At 38.2% G+C, this 25,426-nt stretch overlaps 1 protein-coding gene across 2 annotated transcripts; it reads left to right on the top strand.

The window, feature by feature from the left end:
* The first annotated feature begins 44 nt into the window (after positions 1–44).
* On the top strand, positions 45–24,766 carry CSE1L (chromosome segregation 1 like). Of its 2 annotated transcripts, XM_074157051.1 has the most exons (25): positions 45–135; positions 2,866–2,961; positions 3,528–3,670; positions 6,210–6,311; positions 6,774–6,919; positions 7,234–7,324; positions 7,614–7,721; positions 8,640–8,732; positions 11,220–11,387; positions 11,484–11,613; positions 12,331–12,396; positions 14,273–14,475; positions 15,778–15,862; positions 16,628–16,689; positions 17,456–17,592; positions 17,754–17,857; positions 18,440–18,537; positions 19,174–19,324; positions 19,860–20,068; positions 20,815–20,912; positions 21,115–21,200; positions 21,765–21,846; positions 22,294–22,440; positions 23,302–23,533; positions 24,231–24,766. In XM_074157051.1, exons 2-25 carry the CDS (start codon positions 2,877–2,879, stop codon positions 24,318–24,320), a joined length of 2,916 nt encoding a protein of 971 aa, XP_074013152.1. In that variant the 5' UTR covers positions 45–135; positions 2,866–2,876; the 3' UTR covers positions 24,321–24,766. The 2 variants fall into 2 exon arrangements, with proteins under 2 accessions (XP_074013152.1, XP_074013153.1); XM_074157052.1 differs by lacking the exons at positions 45–135; positions 11,220–11,387 and having other exon boundaries at positions 2,877–2,961.
* The last annotated feature ends 660 nt before the right edge of the window (positions 24,767–25,426 follow it).

Here is a 25,426-nt window from a genome sequence, read left to right as displayed (position 1 = left end):
GTCCGGCGGCCTCACGGTGTCACCGCCCTGCGTGATGCGGTCACGGTGCCGCCGCCGCGCCCTCTCACCGCGGTTTGAATGTGAAGCGCAGCCGGATCTCTCGGAGCCGCCGCCGCCGCCGGGGGGAGACACCAGGTGAGGCTGGGCCTGGCCGCGCCGCCAGGCGATGCCGGCGGTAGGGCGACCCCGCAGCCCGGCGGCCCGCATTGGCCCACTGGCGGCCGCCGCTGCGCTCCGCACTGGGCTCGGGCGCTGGGCCCGCGGCGCAGCGAGAGGCGCAGCTCACCATGCTGGGGTGCTTCGGCCCGCCTCCTTTGGCTCGCGATTGGCTCGTGGCCTCTGGGGCTGCGCAGTCTGCTGCCCTCATTGGCTTCCGCTGCTGCCAGTCTGGAGCTGGCGGGGAGGGGGAGGGGAGCAAGTTAGTCTGAGGGCGGCCGGTGCCGTTCGGGGCTCCCCCGCCGCCGTCAGCCCGTGCTGCCCCGGCCCGATCCGGCCCGGCGGGGCTGGGCAGGCCGGCCTACCCGTGGGCCCGCCTGGCAGGGGCCGCAGCTGAGCCGGGCCACAGCCATATGAGGCAGTGTGAGCGTCGCCGCGGGGGAGGCGCAGTTTGGCGGCGGCGGGCGGGACGGAGCGGCCCCGTCCCTCGGATAAACCGCCCGGCGGCTTCAGGCCGGGCAGGCGGCGGGGTGCGCTGGGCTGAGGGGGTGGGAGGAGGCTGGGCCGACCCCGTGGTGGTGGCCGGGCCTGGAGTGCTCCCGGGCCTCGGGTGGCCTCGCCGCCTGCTCTGAGGGGAACCGGCGGGAACGGTCTGTCGGGGGCGCTTGGTGCTTGTCCCCCGACCCCCGCGGTTTGGTGAAGTGAGAAGCGAGCGTAAAGATAATCTTTCCTATAAAATCTGGACCGTAAACATCCTTTGGCACATAGGTGGTGTTTGGTAAGTGCTGTGGTGAGTGGATGCAGCAAGAGTGTTCTCTGAAGTTCTTCACAGCCTAAGGATTGGAGGACTGCTGCTTTTTGGCTTTTTTTTTTTTTTCCCTAAATGATCTGTCATTAATTTGACTAAAGTAGTTAATGCATTAAGCACATATTCTGGATTTTCTTCTGGAGAGGTGGGCTGAAAAGATTGTAGTTTTCTGTGGTGTTTTCAGGAGGTGTATGTCACAACATAGCAAAAAGTGTCATATCACTCCAGCAAGTACTGCCAGGTTTTTGTAGTGGAAACTAAAACAACAAAAAAAACCAGAATAACTAAAGGAAGATAAAGAAATAAGAGTAAGCAGGTAGCAGGTGAAAATATTCATCCTTATGTATGAGGGGTTGAGCAGTGGGTTCAAATCTTCACCTTTGGCCTTCAAAGTAAACTCACAGTCAACTTGAGGTGTATGTTTTTTACATAGGTCCCTATATTACATATGTATGTGAGGTATTTGTAAAAGACCATTCAGGGTTGTCATCTCTTTCAGTTTGGTTTCCCATTTGACTCATGTTTAGTCTTCATAAGTGATTTCTGCGTGGATGTGCCTGGGCCTTCCAGGCTTCCTTGGAGCAGCTAACTTATATTTTCTTTAATTATGAAAGATTAAGTATTGCTTTCAACATCATAGTAATGATGTATGAGGCCATTTTGCAGAACAGATGAGCCAGCTATTATTAGTGTTGTTTGCTTATGCTGTACTTTATTGGGATTTTATGGTTGATGTGAATTGGTGAACAAGACTACAGGGAAGTAAACCCCCCGAAAGGGAAGGGGGGTAAAACATGGGAGGCAGGACTTTGTATTTTTACTTTTTGCAAAATATATTGGGACCTCAATTACTCATTAATGTCCATTTAATTCAAGAGGATACTGTTGCTCTCTCTTCTAATAATACAGCTGCCATAGTTAAAATAAAAATAGTGTCATTGAAACTCATTACCTTTGATAGCATGCTTAAATAGAAACTATATTTATTGCACTGATAATCAACATAGAACAAAACCAAACTGGGACAGACAAATTTCAGTGAAATCTTTGCTTCCTCATTACTTCTGTAGTGAGTGAACTGTGCTGCTGGTGGTAAGAAAGATGGGCAGAATTGATGATGATATCCTGAACAACAAGATGTCAATTAAAGCGTGTCTTGCTACTGTTTTAGTGTTACAGTCATTTTAATTATTCCAATTAAAGCTGTGAAGTTAATATAGCACTGTGGTGTGAGAATGTGTGTGGGAGGATTACTGGAGAGCAGTAATTTAGACATTGCACAGAGTTATTCTGTAATGAGTATTGCAGTTTAAATTAACTCCCATTCTAATCTAAGTTAATTTTACAGGGTGGGCAAGCCCTCTGGCTTTGCACAGTCTTTTGTCTTTTTATAAAAAAATTAATTTTCTGTTGAGAGTTTTCTTTGATAATGAGTGATTTTAAACAAGCCTTGGCTCTCCAATACACTTTAAATTGTTCTATTTACAGTTATGTAGGGCAGGACTATTCAGCTTTTTCAACAAGGAACAGGTTTCTGGGACTGACAATAGTTCTCAAAAGCAAAATCAAGCTCTTGTTGTCCTGAAAGGGCAGGAGATCATCTTTTGACTATACCTGGTTCATGATTTGCCGAATGTGTGATTCTGTTCCAAGAATTTGGTTTCAGTAAACTAGACAATAATGTTTACGTGTAGTTGAAGAAATTGAATGTTTTGTTTTGTGCTTGGTGCACATCAGCTGTTGTTTTATTGGATGAGACATACAATGAGACTATGCTTTATGAGGTATAGTCAAAAAGAGCTGATGTGTGTGTCCTCTGCGGAATCTAGTTTTACATATGTGTAGCTTACAGCATATATTTTCTGATCTGTACTTGTAACAAAACTGCTTGTGGGTTTTAGGTTCTGCCAGAATGGAGCTGAGTGATGCCAACTTACAGACTTTAACTGAGTATCTGAAGAAAACACTAGATCCAGATCCTGCTATAAGGCGTCCTGGTAAGTGGTTCTCATGAGTGACCAAAAAAGTTTAGTTTCTTTTTGGCTCTCCTGTCTGTACATAGCAAACTTCAGTGGATGTTTATGCAATAACCTCTTTGCAGAAGTTCTCAATATCCTTTTAAAACAAAACACACAAAAAAACCTGCAAAAAAAACTAATGAGGGATGGATATAAGAATAAACTTAATTTGTTTGCTTTTTGTAATTTTATTTTCCTGTAATCTTGATTTTTTTTTTTTTTTTTTTGGTACTGCTGTTGTTTAAGACGGCACTGCTGCTCACAATAAACCAGGATTTACTTCTATCAGGTTATGGCTTTTAAAAATGGTGAGGAGGCAATCCTGCTTTGAATTGAGAGCTTTTGTTAATAGCAGAATCATTAAAGAGCTTAGTAGTAAAGAAGCCACAGTACCTTTTGTCAGACTTGTTCTGTGTTTCTGTTCTTGAGAAACTCTGGGGAAGTGTTCATGTGTTGATTATTTTAAATAGACATTTGAAGAATCATAGGACTCCCATTAGAAAAATCGATTCCACTTTTGCTGACCTTAGTATATTCTCTTACAGCGGAAAAGTTTCTTGAGTCAGTTGAAGGAAGCCAGAATTATCCGTTGTTACTCTTAACGCTGCTGGAAAAATCACAGGAAAATGTCATCAAAGTTTGTGCGTCTGTAACGTTCAAGAATTATATTAAAAGGAACTGGAGAATTGTAGGTATCCTAGTGAGTAGTTGTGCTAAGACTTAATAATCGTTTTAAGGTTTAATAAGATATTCTGCAGTAACCTTGAAGAATATGTGTATGTCTGTACTCTATGAAAGAAAGATCATTCAGAGAACAAACACAAGGTGTGATTTACTGATGAGGTACTAAAACCTGGACTGTTGGAGTCCATTCTATTACAAAGAGCTAGAGCTGGGTGATAAAATGATGAACAAATAATTTTCTCTATTATATGCATATTTTGAAGAAGCACAATATTTAAAGCTCATTTAACTAACAGTAATATTAATTAAACTGTAATGATTGTCAAGTGTCTATACACACGAGCTGGCCAATTTGGCCTGTATCTATTGTCACAGTGTTACAAACATTTCAGGCCAGCACTGCAGCTGAAAGTGATGATACGAACTTCCCTTTCATGTCAATGCTTCTGGAGCAAAGAATAGTGTGGGACAGTTTATTTTGGTGGCCTTGCCGGTTTAACGCTTAGAATTGTTTTTAGGCATAAAATAGAAGTATTGCTATTTAATCCTGTTTTATCCTTTGTTTTGAAGAGGTCAGAAACATTTTTGATTCAGAGCTTTCAGCATTCATGACATGAAATTTATGGTAGAAAATGTTGAGAGCTCAACTCATTCAGGGATTTTCATTGACGTTGTTTATACTTTGTCTCAGTGGAAGTACTGCTTGTGTCTGAAAAGTATCAATGATACAATGTTTCTTTACTACAGGGAAACTGGTTGATATTTCATCATCACATCTTAGTTGGTACCTATTTGCAAATTTGCATGTGATTGCCCCCCCTACTAATATTAAGGAACTATAGCAGTCCCAGCTCTGGTTGTGTTTAATCAGATCAGTACATTCAGTCTGGCATGAAATTTCTAGAGCTTTGTTTGTGCAATACTGTGTTCTCAGTCATTTCTCACAAATTGCATCTTTATCCGTAGTATATTATAAGTAGAAATAATATTCTGTTATGGAAAAAATTGTAGGTGGCTTCCTTTTTATGGATTGCTGATGTAATTCAGGATGAAATTTTGTTTTGGAGTAGGTGGAGAGACTGTGCAGTAAATGCATCCAGAGGACCGTTATGATTGCTGTGTGGCTTCAAGCACATTGTTTTGTCCAAAATTGAAGCTTTCATTTCAAGAGCAGCTGCACAAACATAAAATACAGCCCTGAGGCTGTTTTACCTAGATCGCATGGCTTAATTTAGCAACCTTGGACTTGGCTGATACAAAGCTAGTGGAAGTAAAAGGGTTTTGCCTGTTCAAGGACTTGGATTTGGTAGAGCCTGGAGAGTCATATGTACAGGGCACTCTAGAGAGAGAGAAGCGTTTGCTTTTTTGATTTATTTTTAAAGTATGTACAGAATACTCATCTATGTGCTGCCTCTCATGTCTTGTAAAAAGGTCTAAATTCTTTGAAAAATCTCATAAATAACTCCATAGTAGGATTTGCTGTTGCTGATCTCGCCACCACCTCTGTCCTGATCTACCGAAATGCGTAGCAGTGAGTCTTGCCTCCCTGTTTGGAACTTGCTTAGTGCAGTTATTGCTGCCTTTCACATCAAATAAACTTGTAAAGCTCAGGTTTTAAAGGTCATCTTCTTTTTGTGGTTTTTTAATGTATATATAATGATGCTTTACATTCTTCTGATTCAGTGCAATGTGATAGAAATGGAAAAGCAAGTTCTTTGTGTCTTATTTTTATAACTGCTTGTTACAAAATGTAAGTCTTGAAATTTTGAAATTGCTAAACTTTTCTTTTAACTTTATAGGAAGATGGTGAAAGGGAGGTAAGAAGGAGGGTAGCAGCGCCATCTGGTTTAAGCATCTTTAGATCATTGAATTACTCTCTGGAGGTGCTTACCTCTTCTAATTGCTGGATAGTTTATAGGTTTCTTAACTTTGGTGCTGCCATCACAGATGATGTGACTATCACTGCTGTCACTGATTGGTGACAAGCCTCCTTATTTTTTTATTTCTTTAGTAGAAATTTTTGTAATTTAGTACCACTTGGCACTATTGACTGACTGGACTTTGAACTGATTGATATTTTGAACTGATTAGATAACTCTTAAAGTCAGTGTTATGGTTTTGCTGGTGTAATCTGCGCCCATCTTCATGTACGGTTTCTAGAAAGTATGGCTTGCACAAAATAAATCTTTGAGGTTAGCGGACGTGAGGGCAGAGATGTGGTTTGGTGTGGTGGAAGAGGAGACTGTTGGCTAAACTTACATATGTTATTGGCATATGCACCCACCCTGATTATGGCTGAATTGCTGATCTGAAAAGTCACTGTTCGAGAAGGAGAAAACTAGTTCAAGGTTCTACAGAAAGATGTAATTCCTTTCAACTTTTTTAAGGTACTGCTGTTACAGATTCATCATAAGCAATATCTTTAACAGATCTGTAATATTTACATAAATCAGTATAAGCAGTTGGTTTCTGAAATGCTGATATTTGCTCCTTGCCTAGAGTATACTGATATGCCCATGACTTAATTATTGTTTTAATTTTAGGTTGAGGATGAACCGAACAAAATATGTGAATCAGACAGGATAGCCATTAAAGCCAACATAGTGCCCTTGATGCTTAGCAGCCCAGAACAAATTCAAAAGCAGGTAACATGTCCATTTCTGGTTATGTCCATGAGACTCTTGAAATATTTTAAGTGTGTCTAGAGGCTCTGACTATCGGCAGAGCTCAGTTCCCTTACCGATGAGGTCATCCCAATCCAAGTAACTTGGAGTATATTGTCACAGCTACTTTTACCTATTTTAATTTTTTTGTTGTTGTTTTTTAAAGTCAATTACCGTATAATCTTATGGCTAAGTTCTAGTATTAGGCAGTTAAATACAGTAATTCCAGAAAAGGTGAGACTGCATGTATACATTGGATTTAAAGTGAGATTTATTTATTTGTGGTGAAACCTAGTAGATATTTAACCCAATTATTATTTTTTTTTAATCTGACAAGAATAGAAGCATTTTTCTTAGATATTTGCAACATCTGGCACGACTGCTGTGCTTTTTGTAATGAGGAGCCTGCTATTATATCATGTAATGGTTATGTTTCCTTTCCAGTTAAGTGATGCTATTAGTATTATTGGTCGGGAAGACTTTCCTCAGAAATGGCCAGACTTACTGACAGAAATGGTGAATCGCTTTCAAAGTGGAGACTTCCATGTCATTAATGGGGTCCTTCGCACTGCTCACTCTTTATTTAAAAGGTATTGGAAATAAGGGAGTTAGTATATGGATTGTAAATTTCTGTTCATCTCTAAATTTTTACCATTAGACTTAATTTTGTAGATTTACAAGCTCTACAGTTGTGGCTTCTACTTAAGCATATTGACTTTTTAATAAGGACTTAAGTGTTTGTCAAATGGTACACCTTGCATGGTATTGAACTATGTTGTTTATCATTTACTTGACAGTATTTGTTTCAAGGTTCAGCACATAAAACTAATTGTGTGAAAGTTAATCTAGTAATAAATGTGAAGGCAGTATTCTATTTTTTGTGCATTTCTCTTTCACTTGTCAGGTACCGCCATGAATTTAAGTCAAATGAATTATGGACAGAGATCAAACTTGTCCTTGATGCCTTTGCTTTACCCTTGACAAATCTCTTTAAGGTATTTCTTTTTGAATCATTTCTAAAACAAGTTTAGCATTCTGACATGCTTGTTGTGAATGCCTGCAAAATGAAAACTTAAGAATAGTTGCTTTGAAACTGTTAATGAGGTTCAAACTGAAATCATGAAGTGAGACCTTTCAGGATTGATAAGGGGAGGAAAAGGAAGTGTTTTCTGTTTGTTTTTTATTTAAAAAAAGAAAGAAAAAAGTGTTACATCATACTTTTCAGTGCCTCTTGTCAATGTGGTGTGTGTGTGTTACTTGACTGAATCTTATGTCTTCTTCTAGGCAACTATTGAACTTTGCAGCACACATGCAAATGATGCTAGTGCTTTGAAGGTTCTCTTTTCTTCTCTCATTCTAATTGCGAAGCTGTTCTACAGTTTAAATTTTCAGGTGAATCTCCTTGTTCTTCTAACAGTTTTCCTTTGATCTCACGAAGCTGTTATGCTCTTATTTATAGGATCCATTTGAGGCCGCCTTTAAGGCCATGCTTTATCACAAAAATAAAATTTGATAGTCTGCATCAACTCTGGAGTAAAGGAACAGTAAGGATGGGGTTAATTAATATGTTAGCTTGGCCCTGTCTAAACAAAAGTTCAAGAGAGTCTAAGCTCTTGTCATAGGAAGGAGGTGTTGTATGGGTATCTCTGAGCAGAGCTGTGACAGACAGAAGTCAAATGCCTGAGTTCTTACTCACTGTGCTCCTATATAAATGTGTCTGTACTGACATGAACTCACTCATGTAGGCGAAAGTCAGTTAAAACTAGTAGCTCCGTAGCACCACAGTGGCAAGTAATTCTGGTAGCAGTGTGGAGCTTTTTTGTTTTGAAATCAGATCTACATTTCTAACATTATTTAATAAATAAACTGTCTGGAAAATAATAAAAAGATACTTTGCTGGGGTTACATATGTTCATGTTGAGACACAAAATATAAATCTGAAGTGTGATGATCACGCCTTGATTGCTTGGGCTGTTCTCTCATATTGGGCAAAAGAGCAAGCTGGGGGCTTGTGCTCTCTTGTTCTGAGAGTAAGAGGCAATATAAGGTTCTTTGTTTAAAAAACTGTAGGCTGTATAGGGTGTAAGCAACTTGTAGTATATTTGGAAATAGTGTATTCCAAAGCCTCTGTCTGGAGGGTTTTTTATTGGGGGGAGGAGGAGGAGTAGTGTTTCGTTTTGAAGGTTGTTTTCCACACTTTATTGTCTCTCAGTAGATTATAAGGTGGATACATACTACTTACAATGTAGGTATGTTATCTAAGCAGTGCAATCGGAAATTAAAATGTAGATTTATACTTTTCCTTCACAGGATCTTCCCGAGTTTTTTGAAGATAACATGGAAACGTGGATGACAAATTTTCATACTCTTTTAACTTTAGATAATAAACTTTTGCAGACTGATGTAAGTACTGCATAAACCTCCTGGTTTGCCTCTGTGTAGTGGAGAGGGTTGACTGAGAATTTAGGCCTAACTCTGAACAATGCAATGTTTTCTTTGTTGGCTAAACAAAGGAATAGAATGACTGTGAGGAAATGGGGTTTAAGAGAAGTTGCTCCATTGCGTATGAAATTTGAGGTCCAATTCTTGAAGTTGTATCTCAGATACAGGTATACCCAGCTGTGCACAGAAATCAAGTTACAGATAATCATCAATGAGCAGATTCTTTTGAGGACATCTGCTGAAGCAACCTGATCATTAGAGAGTCACAGTGCTTAGGTTTTCTGTACCTTTCGGCTGGTTTATGCACTATGTTTTAGAAAACAGGATATCTTAAAGAACTTGAAACAGTTGAACATAGGAGACATAACCCTCTAAGTACTTTAGTTTAGCATTTGCTGGCTTTGTCTAATTATAAGAATTAGTAGTTTCACAGATGAAAGACGATACTAAGTCATCAAATCTCAAATTAATTTTGTGCATGCTTTCTACACTTTAAATGCTGATGTCCTCCAGATACAATACAATAGTTTGCCACATGATGGAGCCAAAGTAACTCTACGAATTTCTTTACAATACATAAGAAGGCATACTTGGTAGACAAGGGCAGAGCGACTGACGTCATTTACCTGGACTTATGCAAAGCATTTGACACTGTCCCGCACGACATCCTGGTCTCAAAATTGGAAACTCACGGATTCGATGGATGGACCACTCGGTGGATAAGGAACTGGCTGGATGGCCGCATCCAAAGGGTTACAATCAATGGCTCAATGTCCAGGTGGCGGCCAGTAACGAGTGGTGTTCCGCAGGGGTCAGTACTGGGACCAGTACTGTTTAACATCTTTGTCGGTGACATGGACAGTGGGATAGAGTGCACCCTCAGCAAGTTTGCTGATGACACCAAGCTCGGTGGCGCAGTTGACACGCTGGAGGGAAGGGATGCCATCCAGAGGGACCTAGACAGGCTGGAGAGGTGGGCTCGTGCAAATTGCATGAAGTTCAACCAAGCCAAGTGCAGGGTCCTGCACCTGGGACGTGGCAACCCCAGGCACAAATACAAGTTGGGTGGAGAATGGCTGGAGAGCAGCCCCGAGGAGAAGGACTTGGGAGTGCTTATGGATGAGAAGCTCAACATGAGCAGGCAGTGTGCACTGGCAGCCCAGAGAGCCAACCGTGTCCTGGGCTGCATCAGGAGAAGTGTGGCCAGCAGGTCTCGCGAGGTGATTCTGCCCCTCTACTGTGCGCTCGTGAGACCCCTCCTGGAGTACTGTGTCCAGCTTTGGAGTCCTCAACACAGAAAGGACATGGACCTGTTGGAACGGGTCCAGCGGAGGGCCACGAGGATGATCAGAGGGCTGGAGCACCTCCCCTATGAAGACAGACTGAGAGAGCTGGGGTTGTTCAGCCTGGAGAAGAGAAGGCTCCGGGGAGACCTTATAACAGCCTATCAATACCTGAAGGGAGCCTACAGAAGAGCTGAAGAGGGACTCTTTGTCAGGAAGAGTGGTGACAGGACAAGGGGCAATGGTTTTAAATTGGAAGAGAAGAGATTTAGATTAGATATAAGGAAGAAATTCTTTACAGTGAGGGTGGTGAGGCACTGGAACAGGTTGCCCAGGGAAGTTGTGGATGCCCCATCCCTGGAAGTGTTCAAGGCCAGGCTGGATGGGGCTTTGAGCAACCTGCTCTAGTGAGAGGTGTCCCTGCCCATGGCAGGGGGGTTGGAACTAGATGATCTTTAAGGTCCTTTCCAACTCTAGCCATTCTATGATTCTATGATTCTATGATACTAAGTGTATCTGTGCTATAGTTGGTGCTTTGAGGCTAATGCTGGTGCTAAAAGGAGCTTTGCTGCTCTTTTCTCTTCTCTTGTGTCTGTGGGCTGTTGCCCAGTACAGACATTCATGCAGCTGTGTGCTAAACGGAGTCAGGAAGTGATATGCCTTAAAACTGAGAGGGGGGGATTGGCAGAGGGAGGCAGAACTAGGGTGGTGGTTGATTGTTGTTATTTCTTTAATTCCAGCTCAATTTTCCCAATTCACTTTGTTTTGTGGCTCCACAAGCATCTTTGCTGGTATGGGGAAGGGAACTCCTTTTACAACTATTCCAATTTAAAGTAGCAAGATATGATGTCTTCCAAGCATATTTTTTCAACATCTTATGTTGTCTTTTTCCAAAGACGTTTGTAAATTAATTTCGTGTCAAACTTTATGAGGTCAAGTGATTTAAAGTGCATAGTACTTTCACTTGAAATGTAGGTATGACTTTTAACTTGCAGTGCAGTTCTAGTTCAAATCAGCAAAATACAGTAACTCTAAGGATGTGAGATGGATTTCTTTCACCTATTTAGAACATGGTAAAATAATAGTGTGAATATTCCCTTCAAATATGCTAATATTTTAATGTTTAAGTTTAGATGTTTAAATTCTTAATTTTGTTTTATGTGAGGATGAAGAGGAAGCTGGGTTACTGGAGCTCTTGAAATCACAAATTTGTGATAATGCTGCTTTATATGCTCAAAAATACGATGAAGAATTCCAGCCCTACCTGCCACGTTTTGTAACAGCAATCTGGAATCTGTTAGTTACAACAGGCCAGGAAGTGAAATATGACTTGGTAAGTTGTTATAAACTGATCTTGCCAAGTTTAATAATGAATTAGAAATTGGTCAGTCATGCTAAAATTGAGTGTGTTCTGTTTGTGTTGTTCTAGCTGGTCAGTAATGCAATCCAGTTTCTGGCCTCGGTTTGTGAGAGACCACATTACAAGCATCTGTTTGAAGACCAGAATACATTGACAAGCATCTGTGAAAAAGTTATTGTTCCCAATATGGAATTTAGAGGTAACCTTTTGAGGCTTAATTTTCAAAGATACAATAAAAATCTAACTAATTATAGTGATTTGTGGCTTTGCAGGACTAGGAATTGAGGATTACCTCTTGTGTACTTCAGTACTAGATTCAAAACCAAGTTTCTACAACAGATTGCTGCCCTATGGGCCTTGTAGAATTGTATGGATATATCTAATGATTTTTCTGTCTTACTGAGATCTCAAATTGAAAAGTATAGCAAGTCTAGGTATGTGCCACAAACTGTTCATGACTAAAGCGAGTATCAGAATAATTCAAGGAGTCTAAATAAGCATTGATATCAGGCCTACTAAATTGTAATGTCTATTTCTCCAAGTTTTAGTGGGCTCATATTGATCCTAGTATCTAAAATGCAGTGAAGATATATTGCAGTAATGAGAAGCCTCTCTCTTAAGTCTATGACTCTTGAAGCCTCTTTAAATGCACTTAGTGTTCAAGTATGTCCTATCTTTTTTTTTTCTTTTTTCTTTATTTTTTAAATCAGGAATACATCGGCTCATGAGTATGAAAGACTAATTTGTGGGGCAGCAGCAAGCTAAACAGGCTAGTCTGGCAGGATATTTCCCATTAATTTCTATTAATGTTATAGAAAAGTACTTAGAAAAAATAGCAAGTTGATAATAATAGACCTTTCTATCATAAAAAGCAGAGACCTCATTATTTAAAATTCTGTGTATTTCATATTTTCAGCGGCTGATGAAGAAGCATTTGAAGATAATTCTGAAGAATATATAAGAAGGGATTTGGAAGGATCTGGTAATCCACAGATTTATACTAAGAATACTTGGTCTTTAAATATAGCTCTAAAGAGCTGAAGCAATTTAGTGAAGCTTTCATAACATTTTTTAAGTTGAGAAGTTTTTTCTCCTCCCAAGAGAGCTTATCGGGTTTTTGATCAAGTTTACTGTCATGATGTGCCCATGTGTCTTTCTGTTTTGAACAATGTTTTAATAGGTTTTTTTCCTTAATTGGATTGGTATGTCTCCTGCACTGCACACGTTCTCATTTCAGCAAATATAGCCTGTAAGTCAATGCTGAATAGTGGCCACAGTTGTGTATTTAGTTCCTATGTGTAGAGTTTTAAATAACATGGAGAGACTGTGCCTGTATTTAGTAGTCTATCATGTTAAAACTGAAATTCTGACTGGTGTTGCATACAAATCTGTGATGAAGCCAGCTGGACACCAGCCAGCCCTTGTACCCAGCACTGCGTTCAGACCAATACAGTAATCGTCCTGAAAACACAGTGCCGTGCTACCAGAGCTACTTGATCTTCTGATTGTAGCCGTCTGGTCTTCAGCCAGGTCAGAGCGCAAATGAACCAAATCTGGATCTGTGTGACAATTCTGTATATGCTGTTCTGTGCCACTAGCAGTTTGCTGACTGACACTTTTAGGTTAATGACACTTCATAACAGATTTAAGAAATTAGTGTACACTTGCAGTGGAGGACAAAAATTGGAGGAAAATGTTTTTGAACTTTTTTCAAGCAAATGTTTTATCATTCTTATCCAGGATTGGCTGCATTCTAGGTATTTGTGAAGCTTTTATTTGTTAGCTACCCCTGCTTTTAAGATATTTGAGGCAAGAAGCATTTGTGTTTCTCAGAGATTATTTTAGAAATGTACTCTATTACATTTAAATTGACTTGCTTTATTTTCCTTCTTTTGCTTCTGTTAGTATATTGTATTAAAGGCCAGCTGACTTCTTTTTTCCTCTCTTGAAACAAGGAATTTTTACAGATTTTTTTTTTTATTTTTTTTTTTTAACAAAAATATACTGATTCAGTGTGGTGGGCCAGCAGCTTAGCACCACAGAGCAGCTTGCTTGCTCCCCACCCTACTGCAATGGGATGAGGGAGAGAAGAGGGAGAGTAAAAGCAAGAAGACTCACTTTTAAAAAGTAACTTCTTCAAAGTGGATAGAGATAAAGAGGAAGAAAAAGGAGGTGGTGGTGGTGGTGGGGTGAAGTACTCAATGACTCAGTCTCCCACGAGTAGACTGATGCCCAGCCTGTTCCTGAGCAACAGCTACCTCCTGAAAAACCCTCTCTCCTCAGTTTTTATTGCAAAGCATGACGTTATAGGCCATGGAATATCCATTTGGTGGGTTTGGATCAGCTCTGCAGGCTGTGTCCCCTCCCAGCTTCTTGCTTACCCCCAGCCTACTTGCTAGGAAATAAAACGAGAAAGCCTTGACACTGTGCAAGCGCTTTTCAGCAACAGCCAAAACACTGGGGTGTTATCAACAGTTTTAGTCATCAGTACAAAACACAGCACCATATGGGCTGCTATGAAGAAAATTAACTCCATCCCAACCAGATTCAGGTGCATAATTGTCAACATAGTGAAAAGCCTCCCCTGTGTGTTTACTGAAATGTTCTTCTGAGGGCAGTAAAACCTGTGAATACTCGTACAGTATTGGTAGGTGTCCATTCCTCTTTTTGTTGTACAAACAGTCCCTGTTATGACAGTGAGTAAAAGATTTAAACCTGTTTGTACACATCAGTGGGGAGGATTGAAGGTGTGGCTGTAACTTGAGAAGCTGTATACTATTAGTATATTATTATGATGTTTATTAATATGAAAAGTTATATACTTCCTCATATCCAAACAATCTTTGATTTTCCTGCAGATATTGACACCAGGCGCAGAGCAGCTTGTGATCTCGTCAGAGGCTTGTGCAAATTTTTTGAAGGACCTGTGACAGGGATTTTTTCTGGATATGTTAATTCTATGCTGCAAGAATATGCAAAGAATCCATCTGTTAACTGGAAGCACAAGGATGCAGCTATTTACCTTGTTACGTCTTTGGCATCCAAAGCTCAAACGCAGAAGGTACTTTTACATCCTATTAATTTTAATCCATATGCATTCAAATATTTCAGTGTATTGAGGACTGCAATTCATTTTATGCTGCTTCAGAATGGGAGTAACTGTATTTGTAGTAGTTCAACATTGGTGAGATTAAAAGTTGTCTGTGATATAATCCCATCACAGTTGGATCTTCAGGTAGATTGGGCAAAGTCAAAAACCATGTGTGACCTTTTGGCAGGTCTTACTAGCATGTGTGAGGCAGCCGTACAAAGAAACAGAATTAGCTTGGGTCTAGAACCTCTGAGCTTTTAAATGGTACTGACCCAGAGTTTGTAAGCCACGGAAGGCCAAATCTAGCTTTACAGAAGAAGATCAGAAATGTTAGGCAGACTAGAAGGAATCCTACAGTTCTTGTCGTTATGTTTCCCAATGTTTCCCGTTATTTGAGTGTTTGTGACTTGGAAATGGCATGTGAATGCTAATGATGGCTGGAAATGGATCTTGTTACTTGTTTGGGAGAAAGCAATAGTAGAATTTTATCAAATGTCCTACAGAACAGATTTTAATATACTAAAAAATATTTTAAATGTTATTACAGTTCAAATCTCAGTGGTTTTACAGAACAGATTTGAGGCAAACACAGTTGTGTTACAAAACCCACATTGTACAATATCTTTATGCAATTTTGCTGAAGGTTCTCAGTCTCCTCCTGAAATTCTAGTTGTATATTACTGCACAGCAATTGCTAATACTAGTGATGTGTAACGTGAACCAGAGTCTGCTAGCAATTAGAAAACTCCTAAGTTGTACATATTTCTTTTTCTGTGCTATTTACTGGAAAATACGGGATAACATCACTTAGAATATCTGATCGATCAATATCTATCTGAAAATCTTGGTTTAAAAATTAGTTGAATTTTTCATAAGAGAAAACTTAAGTAGTCATTATTTTGCTGCTCTAATTCAGAATTGGAGTTTGAGTCCTAAACTTTCCCTTTTTAAAGGGCCTATCACCAAAAAAAAAGTATCAATTTAGCAAGATGCTGATATTTTCTATCTAAAGTTTTCATTGATTACTACTATGTTACGTGCTATTATTCCTCAACTGGTAAGTTTGAACCACAGTGGTGCTACAGCTGAAGCCTAGACACTAAAAACATTAAGAAAAAGAAATTGGATGGTACTGTGCTAAAGATGCAGTTTCAACAATCTCATCATGTGCATGAATGCTTTAGATTCCTTTTATTAAAAGCACATAAAAATGAGTAATAAAACTAGCTGAATGTAGCATGTAAAAACACGGTTTGCTTTTTATTTTTCTAGCATGGGATAACACAAGCCAATGAACTTGTTAATCTGACAGAATTCTTTGTGAATCACATTCAACCTGATTTAAAGTCTGCTAGTGGTAAGTTAATGTTAATTTTGATATGGCATTTTCTGTGATATATCTACAACCTTGACAGTGAGTATTGTTTCTTAAGGCTCAAGCACTCGTATATCAGCATAATCTCTGAGACAGAAGACTGTTAACACCTGGCATGTAGGAATTAATTCAAATTTGTTTGGCTGGCAATGAATAACCTTTTAAAGAAGGGTGGATTACCACATGCTATCTGCAAGATCAGAGCATGTATATACATGATTGCTATCAGCTATGTGCTTAAACTTGTTGAATCAAAGTAATTTGATTTCTGTATTTAAGACCTTATGGCAAGCTTCTGTGCTGTAGAAAACCCTGAGAAGTTAAAATACTGAAGGCTGGGTCATAGCCTGTATCAGCCCATAGTGACGAGATTACGGATGTCTAGATTTAAGCCACATAATTTATGTTACGCTTCAGCAATTTTCTTATGATGTTTGGAACATAGTGGGTTGTCTTGGAATATGTAGGTGGAGGCTGTTAAAATAAGAGCCAGAAAGGGAAATCTCATGTGAAAGAGTTGGACTGTATACTTAATGGTATTGGGGTGTGATTTGTACCTAAAACCGATACTCCACCTAGCAGTGCCCTTACAGAAATGCAGAAACTAAGCAACGTAGGAAAACACTATATGTATTATTTTTTTAGTGGAAAAATCATGACTTAATGTCACCTCTATATATAGTATATGTTCAGTAATCACATTTATATGAAAAGTATCAACATAATTTGCATATTTTTCTATTGTAGTGAATGAATTCCCTGTGCTAAAAGCAGATGGTATCAAATATATCATGATTTTTAGAAACCAAGTAAGTTTTCCTTTTACTCTTATGGTAAAAACATATTGTAGTTTGTTACTTTATACTTGCCAAGCCTAATTTATCTTATTTGGCAATATGCTAACTCAGCAGGTGTTTGATAGTCATATATGACACTTCATGCTGAATTTTTAGTTTTGAAAGTAAATGATATTGTTATAAATATCCAATTAACATGTAGACTATATGCTATCCATATGCTCTGGGAGCACTGAGCATCTCGGCGTGCTTAGTTCTGTGACACAGACTTTTTCAAGTCAATGTTAGCCTAAATATACTTGATTGCTCGTATCATTGCAGTAGTTGTTAAAGAGAGTACAGCAACTTTGTCCTTTACCCCTTCTGATTTGTGAGATGCAGTAAGAAAATACATTGAGTATTATTTCTGAATTTTAAATTACCTTTCTTCATCTCTTATGAAATATCTGTGATTCTGTGATTTATTTTTTTTTAAGCTTGATATATTTTTAGTTGCCCACTAAGACAAAGTAAAATGGAAGAAGAAATATACATTTACTGTACACTTACTGACAATTAAACATAAAGTTGGTGTTTGGGGGAAGTATGCCAGCAGTGACAGAAATAGGTACATCTTGGTTGTCAAGGTGTGATTTAGTAACTGGAGGAGCCTTCTAAGGTTTCTTTCTCCGCCAAGATCTCAGTTTGTAGCTGATGAGCTTAAAGTGGTTATGCTCTAGTGGTGAACCATCTGTATTTTTATGTAACATATATACAATTTGTTGCTCTGTTTTTGTAGGTACCGAAAGAACAACTGTTGGTATCTATTCCTCTCTTAATCAATCATCTTCAAGCAGAAAGTATTGTGGTCCACACTTATGCAGCCCATGCTCTTGAAAGACTGTTTACCATGAGGGGGACAAATAATACTACCCTGTAAGTTTTCAGGCAGAAATAAATTCATTGCTACATAGATTTTGTCCATTAAGGATGACAAATACTTGTAGGGGATCTTTTATTTTTTAGTATTACAATATTGTAAAAAGCTTGAAGTTTGAGTATCTTTTGTCATTAAAGAGCTGTGTTTTACTTAACAGCATTACAGCTGCAGAAATGGCACCATTTGTAGAAGTGCTATTAACAAACCTTTTTAAAGCGCTGACACTTCCTGGCTCATCAGAAAATGAATACATTATGAAAGGTAAACGCTTTATGGGTTCTGCAATATAAAAGTAACTTTGTTAACTTGAGGTTAAAGACTTAATAGTTACAGACTACTGACATTTTTATTTGAAAAAACTAATTTATGCAAACATGCTGAAGAGGCACGCACAGCCTGCAGTCATTTACCAGGCTCTATTAAGGCATCTTTCACTAAATGTATGGTACCCAAGAGAAACACTACACATAATGGTACTGTGACAAATTATTTCTCAAATGGTAGTCCTTGTGGTCAGGACAGTTACCTGAGCAGTGTCAGTAGGAGATCTGGGTGGGTTATGGCTAATAGCATGCCAAGATTTGAGACTGGCCCAAGATAAATTATAGTCTTTGCAAAGTTGCTTAATCTTTTGTGCTCCATCTATAGAACGGGGATAATGAGGCTTTGTGTTGTCCTTTGTCATGATTATAGATTGATTGCTCTTGCAGCAGGTGCTCTTTCTTACTGTACCTAATTCCTTGGGATCTGATTTAATAGTGAAAGGTAAAGGATTTAGGCATATGATGGGTGACAGATGTGTATGCTTGTCTCCAGAAGATAATACTTTCAATTTATTTGCAGCCATCATGAGGAGTTTTTCTCTACTACAGGAATCCATAATTCCATACATCCCTTCTGTGATCACACAACTTACACAGAAACTGCTGGCTGTCAGTAAGGTAAAGAAATAGACTGTATGAGCAAAATATTCACTTTTTAGCATTTAGAGCAGTCTTTCTAAAGATCTATGTATATCATGTTGTCTGTCTTCTGTTAAAAATTGTTCAACATTTTCTGACTAACATTAAGTTAAAACAGCCTTTGAGTGAAGTACTGTCTTCCTTAAAATTCTCTTAGTTTTTTTGTTCAGGCTGGGCTAATAGTCTTGGACATTGACATTAGGGAATGCTTTAGAATAACTTTGTCAACTATCCAAGAAACTTCTACTATGTGTAGTTTAAACTTAGCTGCAGAGTATGAGAAGTGTTCAATAAAGAATTGACTAGACAGAGGATTTAAAAGTGACCATTTTCCCATTTTTGTTTTGTGATACTTTAAGTAACTACTTGTTAGTTTATGTAGAGCTTCTGAAAAACACTTGTCTTCAAAATATTTATAAAAACTACCCCTCCTTTATGCTCTAAAGGCTTTTATGTTTGCTTTTATCTATGGAATTAATTTCATTAGCGTATTAATTAATAAGTCATAAGTATCCTTCAGACTCAGTTGAAATAAAAAAATATATATATATTTTGCTAAATAAGTGGCTTGGCTGCAAGTTTGGGTTGACTTATCTGTTTATAACTTGTTTTTAGAATCCAAGCAAACCTCACTTTAACCATTACATGTTTGAATCAATATGCTTGTCGATAAGGATAACATGCAAAGCAAACCCTGATGCAGTTGGAAGCTTTGAAGAGGCTTTATTTATGGTGTTCACTGAGATACTACAGAATGATGTGCAAGGTAAATTAAAATCAGTAAGTGCTTGTGCTCTCTCTCTACTGTAATTGGTTTGCTGTGATTTACCTCGTGGCAGTTTTTCTGTGACACAGGAAATTCAAGTGAGAACACAGCATGTTCACAGTCCTAATAAATGCTTTTAGGAAACATCTGGGTTGTTCCATAGGGTACATCAACTGTATTAACTTTTTTTAAAAAAAAAACTCTATTTTGAAAATGTCTAACAATCACTATCCTGAAGCCTCTTATTATTCTTCTTAATTAAATTGCATTGTTTCCAGTAGTTTGTTTTCCATGTTCTGAAACCTTAACAAATAGAGGAAATAGAATTTATATATATGTGTGTGTATATATATAGTGCTTGCAAATTTTTGGAATAATTAAATTTGGGAAGTGATACATTTCTCCAAGGTTTTATTTCTTGGAGTCTTTGTGTTAGTATCATAAAATTGTAGGTTCAATCAATAGATTCGTGGCTCTTATGAACTGGCAGTGACCATATTTGCTGAATTCGTAAATGTCATTGTTTCTTTTCCAGAGTTCATTCCATATGTGTTTCAAGTGATGTCTCTACTTCTGGAAATGCATAAAAATGAAATCCCAAGATCCTATATGGCGTTGTTTCCTCATCTACTTCAGCCAGTATTATGGGAAAGAACAGGAAATATTCCTCCTTTGGTCCGACTCCTCCAGGCTTATTTAGAGCGGGGTGCCAATACAATAGCAAGTGCTGCTGCTGACAAAATTGTAAGTTGGATTGATTTAGTCACAGGCTATGCCTCTAGACACGTTGATTTAAGATTAAAATTATACAGAACTTTTTCATTTAGTGAATAGCTGGATTTGTGCTGAATTTGTGCTTGTACTTTAAATTAATGGTTTTCACATAGAAAGACAAAAAATACTGCGAAGGCAGGCTTTTTGGATGCTTTTCCATTACATGGATAAGATAAATCCTAGGCTGTGATGCTTTTGTCAATTAAGATGTAAATTTCCTGCACTTAGTTTTTGCAAGTAGGTAAGTTTCCAGTTTTCCTGGCTCGTTTGCCTCATGTTGAACACTGTGGATCAGGAAAACTCAGAGGTTCTGTTCCGAGCAGTCTTCAGGCGAGTGGGTGAGGAGAAACCAAAGTGTTGGGGGATCTGAGGATTAGTGAATTCAGTGAGAAATTTATTCTGCATACTTAGCTTTTGTTACTTCTGCTGCATGATCTGCTATAGTCAGACTTGATTAGACAATGCCATTGATGAAGCAGACATGCGTATTCAAATTGGATTTGGTGTTCATTTGATCAAGGCTAATCTTAATGCTTAAAGGAACATCACTTGGTCCCAACAGAAATCTGTCTTCCTGGTCCTTAACTGCAGAAACAGAATCCTGTTTTAGGTCATGAAAGCTTTTGCCTTGGTGTATGTCTTAGTAAGGGCCAACTTTCTGGTAGGTTGCGTATGAAGAACTGTTGTGTAGAGTTTTTTATTTGCTTTGCTTACAGCCTGGATTGTTAGGTGTGTTCCAGAAGTTGATTGCCTCTAAAGCTAATGACCATCAAGGATTCTATCTTCTAAACAGTATTATAGAGCATATGCCTCCGTGAGTATGACTTGAAATTACATTCAAAACTAATTTCTGTGGAGATTTATATTTGGTATCTTTGTACACTTCATAATTAATGTTTAACAACTGAAAAATGTCACATTTATCAGTAATCTGAACAATTCTATACATTTTTTCTGTGAAGTGACATTAGCAAAATCGTAGTATGGATTGAATAATTGTTCTTTTAAATTTCCAGTGAATCAGTTGACCAGTACAGGAAACAGATCTTCATTCTGCTATTCCAAAGACTTCAAAATTCCAAAACAACAAAATTTATTAAAAGTAAGTTCCTTGCTATATAAAAAACTTCAGCACTGGTGATGCCAACAGTTAGAACATGCGGCATTGCTGAATAAATATCCTATCGTGTCCTATGGTTATGCAGATGAAGGGACACTGGTGACTCTTAATATCAGTGACTTGCTTCAAATTATTTGTGCAATCCAGGGTGGGATACGGGGCAGTTGCCACAGCAGGTGACACTTATTTCATGAAAACTGCAGGAATGGAACTAAAATAAGGGAGAAGAGTTGTGTATTCCTCTTTCTTACTCTGTGTCATATCATTAATTATCTGAAAGTGTCTCCTTTTAATCCTCAGCTAATACCAGCAAACTTTCACAACCGCGGCACGTCTCTTGATTGTTTTAGTGGGCTGCGCGACATGAAAAGATCAGCAGTTTTTAGGCAAACTTCAAGGCAACAAGTTAATGTACTTTACTAAAACTGAACATTTATAAAGATTGCCATTTCTGTCCCCTTGAAAGTCTTGTCAGAATGTATTTTGCTGCTGACTTATTCTTTTGTTTTCATGATGAGTTTTAATTTGACTTTTTTCTTGTTACAGGTTTCCTAGTCTTCATTAACTTGTACTGCATAAAATATGGTGCATTAGCTCTGCAGGAAATATTTGACAGCATACAGCCAAAGTTAGTATGATTTATTTTTTTTTTTTTAATTTAAGACTGCTGTGTAATTTTTATCTTTTTAAGTAGGAAATACCTGTCTCCTTTAGCTAAAATTGCAAACTGCATTTGTCACTAGTTTGACTAGCCAAGTATTTATTCTAATGTGGTTGATTTATTTGTCTAGCAATCTTTCTTTTTCTGATTTGCTGCCTACAGTTCCTTGTTGATAGTTCAAGGTATTAATCTCCTGAACAGATCATAAAAAGGAAAGAGTGTTTTTATTCTCCCTTTGTGGAAAGCTTGCATGCTTAAGTTTCTACCGGGCATCTACTGCAACAGAGCAGCATCATGAGAAATTACCTGGTTTTCTCTTTTTCCTAGTGCTTCATATTGTTTGTTTCTGGTTTTCTTTTATTACCGCAAGGCTGATAAACCTTTCTAATAATTTTTCTTTTAATGTCATAATAGGATGTTTGGAATGGTTTTGGAGAAAATTATAATTCCTGAAATCCAGAAAGTGTCTGGACAAATTGAAAAGAAGATCTGTGCTGTTGGCATTACGAAAATATTAACAGAATGTCCTCCTATGATGGACACCGATTACACCAAGCTGTGGTATGTAGAACACTTTGTCAAGTTCTGCTAGTGAGGCTATTTGATTTTTATTTTTTTTTAAATGTGAGCTATCATCAAAATAAACTCTGTTGGGATTTCTTCAAGGCCTGCTATTGTTACGAGGCTGAGTTTCAGGCTTTTCATACTACTTTCAATAAATAGAACTGTATTTTCACAGTAGATGCCAGAACTGGTTTGAGATTTTTGTGATGGGGATAGCACTGACTGCTAGCGGGGGGCAGCTAGGACTGCATTTAAGGAAATACATGCCTTTCTTGTTGCTTATATTCTTTCTGAAAAGCTAGGCCCAGTTTTGACTTTTAACTGTTCAGGACAGTTAAAAGTCAGGACACTGGAGCATAGATACTTATAACCTGACGGAGAGGCTGTAAGTTCTTAGCTTGACAGTAGAGTTTTGGGGAAAGCCATCTGGGAAGATTGTAAGCCAGTCTAGCAGTCTAGGATGTTAGGCAGCCTGAATTTAATGATAATAACCGGATCCCTGAACTAGAACTTTTCTTCTTTTTATTTTTTTTGTTTGTTTGTTTTTGTGGTTTTTTTAAATGTACTTAGTGAAAAGATGTAATCTGGAAAATAATTGCTTTTCTTAGGTATGTTTCATAAGAATTTGACCTGATAAAAAATACATTGCTCATGCTTTTAACACGAGCACCTACTACACAGACCCACGATTCTTCAAATCCAGCTTAGACTGGGCACTTGCATTTCAGTAGCTGAGCGAGTACCTGCAAGGGCTAAATTGTAAGGGTTCTGAGTAATTTGAACATTCTTGTGAAATAATACACCCTGTCCTAATGTATTTTAAGCACTCCAATTTTATCCTCCCTTCTTTACGCATAGGACTCCTTTGCTGCAGGCCCTCATTGGCCTCTTTGAGCTGCCTGAGGATGACACTATCCCTGATGAAGAACACTTCATTGACATAGAAGATACTCCAGGATATCAGACTGCATTCTCTCAGCTGGCCTTTGCTGGAAAAAAAGAACACGATCCTGTAGGTCAAATGGTGAACAATCCTAGAATCCATCTGGCACAGTCTCTTCACAAACTGTCTACAGCGTGCCCAGGCAGGGTAGGTGACTCTTATACATGGCATGCTAATGCTGAAATCTGCAGAGAATAAGTGCTTTTTTGATAATGGGTCTCTTTTGCTAATGTTTGATAATTAGCAAAATGAAGTATGTCATAACCAGAATGCTAGGTATTGCTCTCTTTTATTCTTTAATGGAATATAGCTTTTATAAGGTTTTTTCCCTAGTAACCTTAGAATGGCCATGTTTTCACATTACTTAGTTTAGCAATAAGCTTAAGTATTCCATTTCTTAAATGAGAATTTTTCCACTTGTAGGTTTATAACTAATACTTGTCTCCAGTTCAACTGTACCTACTCAGGAAATTTCAGGCAACTCATGTTAAATATAAACAAGTCCAGTTTACAGTTAACTATTTTAACCCACAGCATCTTTATTTTGTTCAAGATCTTGGTAAGTAAAGATTGTCTGAGAGATCTGATGATTGCTGTATTCAAATATCCGCTTTAATAACTGAAGTTTTTCTCTATTCTTCTTTCATATTTGATTCAAATAAGTAGTATGTAAAACTACTGGCATCAGAAACTGTAATTCCAGCAACTGCTTTCACAATGAAAAACTGCTGCTCTCGGGATGTCATTTGACTTTGTACCATATGTTAACACAGTGTTTAACAGGATATAGCAGTAGCTTAATGTATATACACATTGACACTTCTGCTCTGTCATATGTTTTAAGGTTCCATCAATGCTGAGTACTAGTCTGAATGCAGAAGCGTTGCAGTATCTCCAAGGATACCTCCAAGCTGCAAGTGTGACACTGCTCTGAATTGCATATATTCCACAAGCAAGATCAAAAGTCAAAAGCGGTTTTGTTATACAGAAGGTTGACGGTGACTTTCTCTATAGCAGAGCTCAGGCAAAATGAAAAATGCTACTTGAAAATGTATTGCAGAATCCATCTTGTAAAAGATAAATGTGGCTTTAAGCAGAAACTGAAAGCATTTGGTGGTTTGTGTACTCATAGATAAAAGGTGGCTAACTTCCATTCCCAGTTCAGTTTCAAAGGGAATAGTCATAGCAGTTTGTTATGGGATTTATTTGAAATCTGCATCTGCAGTGTTTGGATAACATTTTGAAATGTGCGGAGAGCGCTGGCTGTAGAAACTCACTTCAGTCACTAAAATTCCTTTTCATTTTGATGTTGTCCTTTGTATTTCTTTTGTCTTTCCTTAAACTTTATCTAAATTGTGAATAAATAAGAAGTACTTGTTTAAAATGCCTGGCACTGTGCGCTTACTGTTTTAGATGAATGTAGTTGGTTTAGAAAAAAGATGTTTTAAACTTAGAATAGTATATAAAATAGTGGGACTGTGAGGATTTTTCTTTATCTTAAGTAACAATTTAAATATATTGTAGGATCATACAGAGCAAATCTAAAACTTTTGGCAGAAGATCCAAGGCTATTATTGCTCTTGATATTCATCAACAGGTGCACCCCTTCTCTTTGAACAAGACGTGTCGGTATAGTGCAGTAAAAGCAATTAATATACCCTCATAGATGGGTATCAGTCTCCCGGTGGATTTTTAGTGATGTACTAAAACTGAAGCAGTCGTCTTAAGAGTTCAGTTTAACTCGGATGTTCTCCCTGTCTCCTCATAAATACACTGATTAGGTTTGGTAGCCTTGAATTCTAAGTGCATCGGTTTACCTTGTAGTTATGGCTGCTTAAGTGACTAGTGAAATGCCCGAGCCTTACTGTGTTCTCAAATGGCCCGGGCACCAAAATACTGTAGGCTTTTAGAGCACTGGTACTTCAGGGATATAAATAAATCTAATTATAGAGACTGTAAAACTCCTGAATAAGAGTGAAGTCTCAGACTTATGTGGTATTAAGCAATGTCATACATGACAGACTTTTTTTTTTTTTTTTT

The sequence above is a fragment of the Numenius arquata genome, chromosome 12 (assembly GCF_964106895.1).
Source record: "Numenius arquata chromosome 12, bNumArq3.hap1.1, whole genome shotgun sequence".
Classification (NCBI taxonomy): domain Eukaryota; kingdom Metazoa; phylum Chordata; class Aves; order Charadriiformes; family Scolopacidae; genus Numenius; species Numenius arquata.
This window is presented reverse-complemented; position numbering and strand designations above follow the sequence as displayed.